The 9,366-nt window shown below is 41.9% G+C and overlaps 1 protein-coding gene across 6 annotated transcripts; it reads left to right on the forward strand.

The window, feature by feature from the left end:
- Positions 1-5,626: 5,626 nt before the first annotated feature.
- Positions 5,627-9,124, forward strand: LOC141194441 (uncharacterized). 6 transcript variants are annotated; one of them, XM_073662362.1, is made up of 8 exons: positions 5,632-5,708; positions 6,059-6,138; positions 6,798-6,953; positions 7,081-7,226; positions 7,356-7,535; positions 7,610-7,733; positions 7,817-7,914; positions 8,113-9,124. In XM_073662362.1, exons 4-8 carry the CDS (start codon positions 7,149-7,151, stop codon positions 8,329-8,331), a joined length of 699 nt encoding a protein of 232 aa, XP_073518463.1. In that variant the 5' UTR covers positions 5,632-5,708; positions 6,059-6,138; positions 6,798-6,953; positions 7,081-7,148; the 3' UTR covers positions 8,332-9,124. The 6 variants fall into 6 exon arrangements, with proteins under 6 accessions (XP_073518460.1, XP_073518458.1, XP_073518459.1 ...); XM_073662359.1 differs by having other exon boundaries at positions 5,627-6,640; XM_073662360.1 differs by having other exon boundaries at positions 6,059-6,953.
- The last annotated feature ends 242 nt before the right edge of the window (positions 9,125-9,366 follow it).

Below are 9,366 nucleotides of genomic sequence, written 5' to 3' on the forward strand. Positions count from 1 at the left end.
TCAAGAAATCCATACACATATGGGAGCAATGGTTAATTACCCCAGGTATTGCTTCAGAAATACTATACTGGACCATTTGTACATATCCCTGCAGTAAACCAGGAATTTATATCCTTATACCCAAGGTGTCAGCAAATAATAATTGTCTCAGTCCACACAATTGTCCCTTCTTGGATATATTCTTTTTCTATTGATGTCCCAATAGGGAAAAAAAATAAGCCGTCAGGAAGTATTCAGATATTTATGTACAAATGTAAAATTACTATTCCAAAACCTTGTACTATAGAGCGATATTGGGATTTATATCATTGTAAACCGGTTCTTGTATTGTTTACTGGTTTTTCTTTCTTTTTATTTTTTTTTTGTCACAAAGTTTATATGACAAAAACAAAATGTTGGTCTTTCTTTTGTTAAATAAAAATGATCTGATTGAAAAAAAGAAATAATAGATCAAACATATACAAAATATCAAGATCGCATGCGAAGTTACTCGTATGAATTCACAGATAAATGTGGTCTCTCATTAACAAGGAGGTTACATCCACAAGTTTCCAAAACAAAAGGGGCACCCGGCTATAAATTCATAACCCCACTGACATAGCGGAAGCATTTCATAGCTGTTATAGCTCACTACATAATATTCATGGAAAATACTATGACATGCCACCTTATAGTCTTGAAACAAAAATTGACAAATATATTATGGACACTGCCGTTCCTTCCTTACAGACCCCTGAGCAGGAGATACTAGACAAAGTTTTCACTGAACAACAGATAGGGAATGATTTATTGGCCTGTCCTATCAGGAAGAGCTCTGGGCCAGATGGATTCAATAATAGATTTTATAACATGTTTGCACCTCTGTTATTACCATTAGTGTTCAATAATATCTCAGAAGACTCCCCTTTGCCCCCCAATCACTTGAGGCTCATTTAACAGTTGTATCAAAGCCTGGAAAAGAACTAAACGCCTGCCCTAATGTTCATCCAAATTCATTAATATATACAGTACAGACCAAAAGTTTAGACACACCTTCTCATTTAAAGATTTTTCTGTATTTTCATGACTATGAAAATTGTACATTCACACTGGAGGCATCAAAACTATGAATTAACACATGTGGAATTATATACTTAACAAAAAAGTGTGAAACAGCTGAAAATATGTCTTATATTCTAGGTTCTTCAAAGTAGCCACCTTTTGCTTTGATGACTGCTTTGCGCACTCTTGGCATTCTCTTGATGAGCTTCAAGAGGTAGTCACCGGAAATGGTCTTCCAACAATCTTGAAGGAGTTCCCAGAGATGCTTAGCACTTGTTGGCCCTTTTGCCTTCACTGTGCTGTCCAGCTCACCCCAAACCATTTCGATTAGGTTCAGGTCTGGTGACTTTGTAGGCCAGGTCATCTGGCGTAACACCCCATCACTCTCCTTGGTCAAATAGCTCTTACACAGCCTGGAGGTGTGTTTGGGGCCATTGTCCTGTTGAAAAATCAATGATGGTCCAACTAAATGCAAACTGGATGGAATAGCATGCCGCTGCATGATGCTGTGGTAGCCATGCTTGTTCAGTATGCCTTCAATTTTGAATAAATCTCCAACATTGTCACCAGCAAAGCACCCCCACACCATCACACCTCCTCCTCCATGCTTCACGGTGGGAACCAGGCATGTAGAGTCCATCCGTTCACCTTTTCTGCGTCGCACAAAGACACGGTGGTTGGAACCAAAGATCTCAAATTTGGACTCATCAAAGCACAGATTTCCAGTGGTCTAATGTCCATTCCTTGTGTTCTTTAGCCCAAACAAGTCTCTTCTGCTTGTTGCCTGTCCTTAGCAGTGGTTTCCTAGCAGCTATTTTACCATGAAGGCCTGCTGCACAAAGTCTCCTCTTAACAGTTGTTGTAGAGATGTGTCAGCTGCTAGAACTTTGTGTGACATTGACCTGATCTCTAATCTGAGCTGCTGTTAACCTGCAATTTCTGAAGCTGGTGACTCGGATAAACTTATCCTCCGAAGCAGAGGTGACTCTCGGTCTTCCTTTCCTGGGGCGGTCCTCATGTGAGCCAGTTTCTTTGTAGCGCTTGATGGTTTTTGCAACTGCACTTGGGGACACTTTCAAAGTTTTCCCAATTTTTTGCACTGACTGACCTTCATTTCTTAAAGTAATGATGGCCACTCGTTTTTCTTTACTTAGCTGCTTTTTTCTTGCCATAATACAAATTCTTACAGTCTATTCAGTAGGACTATCAGCTGTGTTTCCACCAGAGTTCTGCACAACACAACTGATGGTCCCAACCCCATTTATAAGGCAAGAAATCCCACTTATTAAACCTGACAGGGCACACCTGTGAAGTGAAAACCATTTCCGGTGACTACCTCTTGAAGAGAGAATGCCAAGAGTGTGCAAAGCAGTCATGAAAGCAAAAGGTGGCTACTTTGAAGAATCTAGAATATAAGACATATTTTCAGTTGTTTCACACTTTTTTGTTAAGTATATAATTCCACGTGTGTTAATTCATAGTTTTGATGCCTTCAGTGTGAATGTACAATTTTCATAGTCATGAAAATACAGAAATTTCTTTAAATGAAAAGGTGTGTCCAAACTTTTGGTCTGTACTGTACATCAAAATATTCTCTAATATAATTGCATCATGGCTCTCCCACTACCTACTCTCAATTGTTAGCAATGATCAGGTTGGCTTTGTTAAGGGTAGAGAAGTGCGTGATAATACAAATAAAACGTTGTTAGTTTCACGTGCAAAAAAAACAGGGGATCCCAATGTGCCTTGTTTCTGTGGACGCTGAAAAAGTGTTTGACAGAATGAACTGGACTTTCTTGAAGAGCACCTTACGAAAAATTGGGTTGGACTCTTGTTATCTAAAATTCTATCCTTCTACACTGACCCTAAAGCTATAGGGTAAACGGCCTTCTATATGACACATTTTCTATTAAAAATGAGACAAAGCAAGAGTGTCCCTTATCACCTCTCCTATACACATTGGTGATGGAACATTTCGCGGTAGCATTACATAAAAATCCAGATATTAGTGGAGTTACTATAGGCTCACATCACTATAAACTAGCTCTATACGCAGATGACTTGTTGCTCTATTTTCAAACCCAATGATCTCATTTCCTTCTATACTAAAGGAATTCGAAGAATTTGGCCAAGTAAGTGATTTTAAAGTCAACTACTCTGAATCAGAAGCGATAACATAAGACAACAGCTAATTTTTAACTTTCCCTTTAAGTGGCAGAAAGACACAGCTAAGTACCTCGGTACACAAATTCCAGGGAACATGGATGATCTGTATAGTTTAAATTATATCACTGTCCTTGAACAAACTCTTCAAAATTTAATGAATTATAAGTTCAAACCCTTGTCCTGGTTTGGTTGTATTTATGTGATAAAATGGACATTTTGCCAAAACTTATTTATATATTCCAGACCATTCCTCTCTGCGTTCCTCAGACCTTTTTCTCCTATCTTGACAATGCTATTAGGTAGTATGGGGAACGTCGAGGTCTAGGATACATTTTAAAATATTGTGATGTTCCAAAAATAAAGGGGGGTACTAGTATGCCTGGCCTAAAAAAAATTACCATCAATCTTTGATTCTTATGAGAGCAGTGGACTGGTTCACGTCTGTGGAACATAAGCAATGGGTGAAACTGGAAGGGGACATCTATCCGTGGATACTCACATCTCTACCTTGGATCGACTACATACATGTACAAACTAAACAATTACCAATACCCATTCAACACATTTTGAAAACATGGGATCAAGTCTTAATCTCTTCATCTATACCACATAGGTTGGGTCCCTTAACGCCCTTGTTTGGCAACCCAGATTTTCCCTCTGCTTCAGGTACGGACTCATTTCTAATCTGGGACTGATCTGATGACCTTAGATTGAGACATGTTCTCATGGGATCAGGCTCTTTTCCTTCCGTTATAGAACTTCGTGGCTCCTTTCCAATTAGGAGTCTATCCTGCCTGGCTTATTTCCAGCTCAGGTCATTTATAAATTCTCACATGTTACTAGTATAAAGGATGAACTCACTCCGTTTGAACCCTTAATCACTCAAGTAGGTCCTTGTACTAAACTTCTATCTTGCATACACAAAGCAACACAAATGGACACCAGCAATGACCCTCTACCCTTTACTGGGGTTGGGAGAAGGAATTGGGTCATCAAATTTCAGAGAAGGATAGGCAAAAAACATTCATACTCTCCCACAAATTATCTATTACTTGCCGTGCCCAGGAGAAAAACGATAAGATTTTATCTAGATGGCACCATTGTCGCACTGTGCTACGTAGCATCTTCGGACTTGTGCTGGCGGTGTGGTGGTGCAGACGGGTCTGTGTTACATATATGGTGGGAATGCCCATCATCATCGGATTCGGTGGACTACTTTGGACCTGCATGCTTTTTTTTTGGGGGGGGGGGTTGGTTTAATAAAATAGTGAACCAGGAAAAGTGATGGGGAGTGTTTATTCAAATTAAGTATTTTTCCGTGGGTGTTTTTATTTTTGATTACTGGGTCAGTAATGGGTTTGTCTGATAGATACCTCTCCATTACTATCACCAGGGTTTGATGCCAGCTGTGATTTTTGACAAACCACAGCGGACATTAACCCTAAGATACTTTACACCAATTGTCAATGCATCTGGGCAATTGGGAAGAGCAAAGGCAAAAAGCCATAATTGGTGCATCTCGTGATGCGCCACTTCTAGGGTGGCTATGAGCTGGTATTTTTAGGCTGGGGAGGGCCCAATAACCGGGGACCTTCCAAACTTGATAATATCAGCTCTCAGCTGTCTGCTTTACCTTTGCTCGTTACAAAAAATAGGGGGACCCCATGTTGTTTTTTTAAAATTATTTATTAGGTTAAACAAGGCTCAACTCCCTTTAGTTCCACATGAAAGGCTCTAAAGGGTGCAGATTTATAACATATAGGGAGTTGTGAAATGATATTTCAGCAGGACATCTATCTATCTATTATCTATCATATCTCTAACATCTTTCTATAGATATCTGTATATAAGATTGTTTTCTTAGTTTTATAAAGCAGCTTTAAGTTACACAGAGGATTATAGTAAGTAAAAGACGATGTTAAAAGCGCATTGTATATGGATGCAGGCGAGAAAAACATGGCACACTCGCATGATACTCGTCTAACTATTCGAGATGAGCATCAGAGCAATTTATAATCTGCTGATGTGAACATGGTCTTAGCCGGACTCTTCTGAGTATTGTCTTTCAAGGCCGCCCTCCCTGGAAGGGGTTAAACATACGAGATTTCGGCCTTTTAGCTCCTGGTATGAAGTGGATAGCACAATCATATGCCGCCATATCGTAGACGTCCGGTAACTGGTGATAATCACCTCATGTGTCGTCTATTTGTCTCCAAGCAGAGAAAATCCCACGTTACATTCACACATAAAACTGTAGAAAAGGCGGCGCGGGGTAATTGTGCCAGTAGTGAGGGGCAAATAATGCCGGAAATGTCACTGACTGCGGAGACGTCTCCATGTAGCGTCTTCACTCCGGATATCACTGTACAGGAGCCGCACAGTTCACACTGTGCATTCACTGAGGCCCCTGATCATGTGACCCCTGACTCCTCCCCTCCTGTGACCTCATCACAGGTCCTGTGCGCACAGCCATATATGTGGTGGTGGCTCTGCAGGTGGAGGTATGTGGAGATCCCCCATTACTGGGCGCAGGGGGCATTAACCCCTTCAGCACGGAGGCTCTTTTGGGGTCTCTGTGTGGTGTGAACAGTGAGGTAACAGCTGTGGACAGAATGCGGCTTAGCTGGTTCCCGTCCACATTAGATCCATTCAGACGACTGCAGGATGAAGGACAGAAGCCCAGAGAAGTCCTCACACAACGCCATTATTCCTCTCCTAGTTCCAGCACAATAATGTAGATAGTAGTGATAACCGTCCACACATAGAGGACGATCCAGGACCTCAAATAACATAAAACTTTTATTCCTTCATTTTATAACCTTATGTCACAATAATGATGGGACGTCATCAGAACATTGGAGGAAAGAATCCAGAGAGGATTAAGGTGGAGGTGACGCGTTTCGGAGTGATACTTCATACCCAGAACCGAAGGTAAGAATGAAACCCGAGCAGGATATAAATGTCTGGAGCAGCCGCTCCTGTGCACAGGATGAATGGCGGCATTAATAGATGTAATAGATGTGATACAAAGAAAGACAATGATGAAACACAATCATCTTACAGTCATCACAATATGGCCCCTTCACCGGTCTGGTAATGTAAGATAAGATCCGTCCTTCTCTTTATACCCTCCGATACGATGGATTTGGCCTCAGTGTCCAGGAAGCTTCACGGTTCAGCAATGCTCCTCTGCCATCTCCCCGACACCTGAACTATTTACCCTTTCAATGCCACAAAACTGAAAGTTCTTTCAGTCACCAGTGTGTTCTCTTAGGAAATGTGTGGAAACGTTGGAAGAGTTAATGGCCGCGGGATTAGTGGGGTCTCCTATGTGCACATTAATTCTCTGCCTTATTTACAGGAGGAGCATCCGACATATCTGACATTACATCCCAGACACTGAATACAATATACTACAAATTCTCTGCTGCCGGTGATACATTGTGTAATGAAATGTTTTATTTAATGTGATTAAATCTATTTCTTGTGTTCGGCATATTTACATGGTGGACATTTATCAATGCCGCATTTGTGAAAACCCAAAGGTGTAAGCCAGGTTCTCTTATGTGTTTCTCTTGTGATTAAACCAGGAAACAGGAGTTGTGAAAGGGTCGGGGCCGAGAACAAACAACCATCTCATAATAACCATCAAACCACCATCTTGTGAGAAAGTATTCAGCTACAGACTCCGAGGAAGAAACTGCTGGTCTTCTGTGGCCAAAAATATATAGGTTTTATTACTAGATGTAAAGCAGAAAACTAAATACTGTAAAATAATAAATCTCCTCATATATTTCCCTTATTGTCTCCAGTAATTGTATTATTACACAGGATTTTTATGATGTTACGTCGGCTCATCTTCTTCTCATTCAGGTCTCTACCATATCAGATCCTCTCAGTGAAGATCTTCTATATAAGAGAATTTTCCTGATTTACCAAAGATGGATATGGACAGAGACAAGATGGCAGAGAAAATATTATATCTCACTCTAGAGATCCTCTTCCGGCTTACTGGAGAGGTGAGAGATTCTGATGACGTCACATTACATCATTGTTATCTATGGGAATAACAGATGGACAGAACTGGAGAAGTGAGGACTCTGGAAATGTCTGTAGTGAGGTTTATTAATGTGTCTCTCCATAACCAGGATTACACAGTAGTGAAGAAGACCTCTAGTGAGCGCTGTCAGGACCCTGTGTCTGAGAGATGGGGAAGACCCCTGAGCCCAATCACGAGGCCTCCACCTCACCCCCTGATGCATGAGGACATCAATGACCAGAAGATCCTAGCACTCGCCTATAAGATGATTGAGCTGCTGACTGGAGAGGTGACACTGCTGGGACATTATACAGTAACGCTATGAAGGGATCAGGGGGATGACGGTATTATTGCATGTGTCAGGTTCCTATAAGGTGTCAGGATGTCACTGTCTATTTCTCCATGGAGGAGTGGGATTATTTAGAAGGACACAAAGATCTGTACAAGGACGTCATGATGGAGGTTCCCCATCCCCTCACATCACCAGGTAATAGACTAGACTAAATACACACGGCCAATAATTATCTGTATGTAAAGAACGAATTCAGTCCCTGTATGTGTTTCCTCCAGTTTTATCCAGTAAGAGGACAACACCAGAGAGATGTCCCCGTCCTCTTCTTCTACAGGACTCTAAACAAGAAGATCCCAATGTTCCTCAGGATCATCAGGTAGATGGAGAGAAGGTGTCATGAGATCTCCCCTATGATGTGTAGACGGCTGTGAAGGTCTTGTGCTCAGTCTTGTTTTATCCACCAGTATTATATGTTTTATACTTGTGTAATGAAAACGGTGGAGATGGCAGGATTAGAACTGATCATAGATGTGACTTCTCCATCTGTCTGTGACTTTTACAATATTTGTTTCAGGGTGAAGATCTGACCCATATTAATACTACAGAGACATATGTGAGGGGTGATGAGCGGTGTAAAGAGGAGTTTCCTACATATGACTACCGTAACATGTTGACATGTCTTTCTGGTAATGAGCTCATTTTTTATGACAGTGTAAATTTCTCCTGCAATGACTTAGTCCGGCCATTAGGGGTCAGCAAGAAACAAGTAAAAAAAAGCCCGGGAAAACACTGATCCAGGAAGTCCAGAAAGAAGGCAACAGGTGTCTGAATGCTGTTTTGATGTTGGAAAGCTTATACAGACTGGGGCCATACTGTGTGTCCAAGGAGAGGCTGTGCCCTGTGAGTAACTGAGATATGTGACCGGTCACCAACTGTGTAGTCAGTTAGGGAAAGCTAGTTAGTGATTCCAGTAGTGCTGAGAACTGCCTGGTGTATATCACTGCTGATGGTTTGAGCAGGCATGATCCAGAGATTGTGAAGGATCTGGTATACTAAGACTGTGCACGTGGATACTACAAAGGAGCCCTGTTGTGAACTACACTTTGAGACTGAGATTGATTCTAATTCCTGCTGACACCTGGATGTGCTGGAGAGCTTGGTGAGAAGGAGAAGCAGATCAAACCCTTTGGCCGGAGATCAGAGTCTAGCTAAAGGTTTCGTTTGTTAACTGTTTGCATATGCATTAAGTCTGAGAGATTTCTCTTTGCTCTTGTAAGAAGAGAAACTGTACACTGTATAGGTAACGCGTTGGTAAAATATATATGAGTGTTCTCTAAGGGGAAAACAAGGGTACCCAGATCTCATTGTATTAGTGTGGGAGGGGGGTATAAGGTTATATTCCTGGGAGGACCACGTGCCACTTTCGCGGTAGCGTCCTTGGTAGGTCCTGTACTGAATAAGGGTGGGAGCGGCATAGCCCAGGGGTAGATTGGCTCATCCCCGCGAGATTGGCACTTGGGCTCTCTCGGGCTGCATAACTTGTATTTTGTGTTAGTGGCTGTTGTGGCCCATATTTTGTAGAATTGTTTAACCTTGTCATTTTTGTGACCAGTAAAAAGAAAGTTATTTGCCACTATACAAAGGTCGGAGTCATTCATAGCAGCGCCGTATTCCTCATACACATGCGACCGGAGTTCCGGTCGTTACATCTTGGCGTAGTCGGCAGGATACGGTGCTCGCCATGAATGGCGACAGTAGCGCGGAAGGTGCTGCCGCGTCCACTGTAGTACGCCACCCCCCTTCTCCCGTTGTGACCGGTAGAGACCGG

This window comes from Phyllobates terribilis, unplaced genomic scaffold (assembly GCF_046119375.1).
Source record: "Phyllobates terribilis strain yellow unplaced genomic scaffold, ASM4611937v1 Scaffold_71__1_contigs__length_7168151, whole genome shotgun sequence".
Taxonomy (NCBI): Eukaryota; Metazoa; Chordata; class Amphibia; order Anura; family Dendrobatidae; genus Phyllobates; species Phyllobates terribilis.

Coding starts and splice junctions, on each gene's coding strand:
- LOC141194441 (XM_073662357.1), top strand. CDS start 7,149: ATGGATATGGACAGAGACAAGATGGCAGAGAAAATATTATATCTCACT. Junction 7,734..7,816: donor CCATCCCCTCACATCACCAG/GTAATAGACTAG, acceptor TGTTTCCTCCAG/TTTTATCCAGTAAGAGGACA. Junction 7,915..8,112: donor ATGTTCCTCAGGATCATCAG/GTAGATGGAGAG, acceptor TATTTGTTTCAG/GGTGAAGATCTGACCCATAT.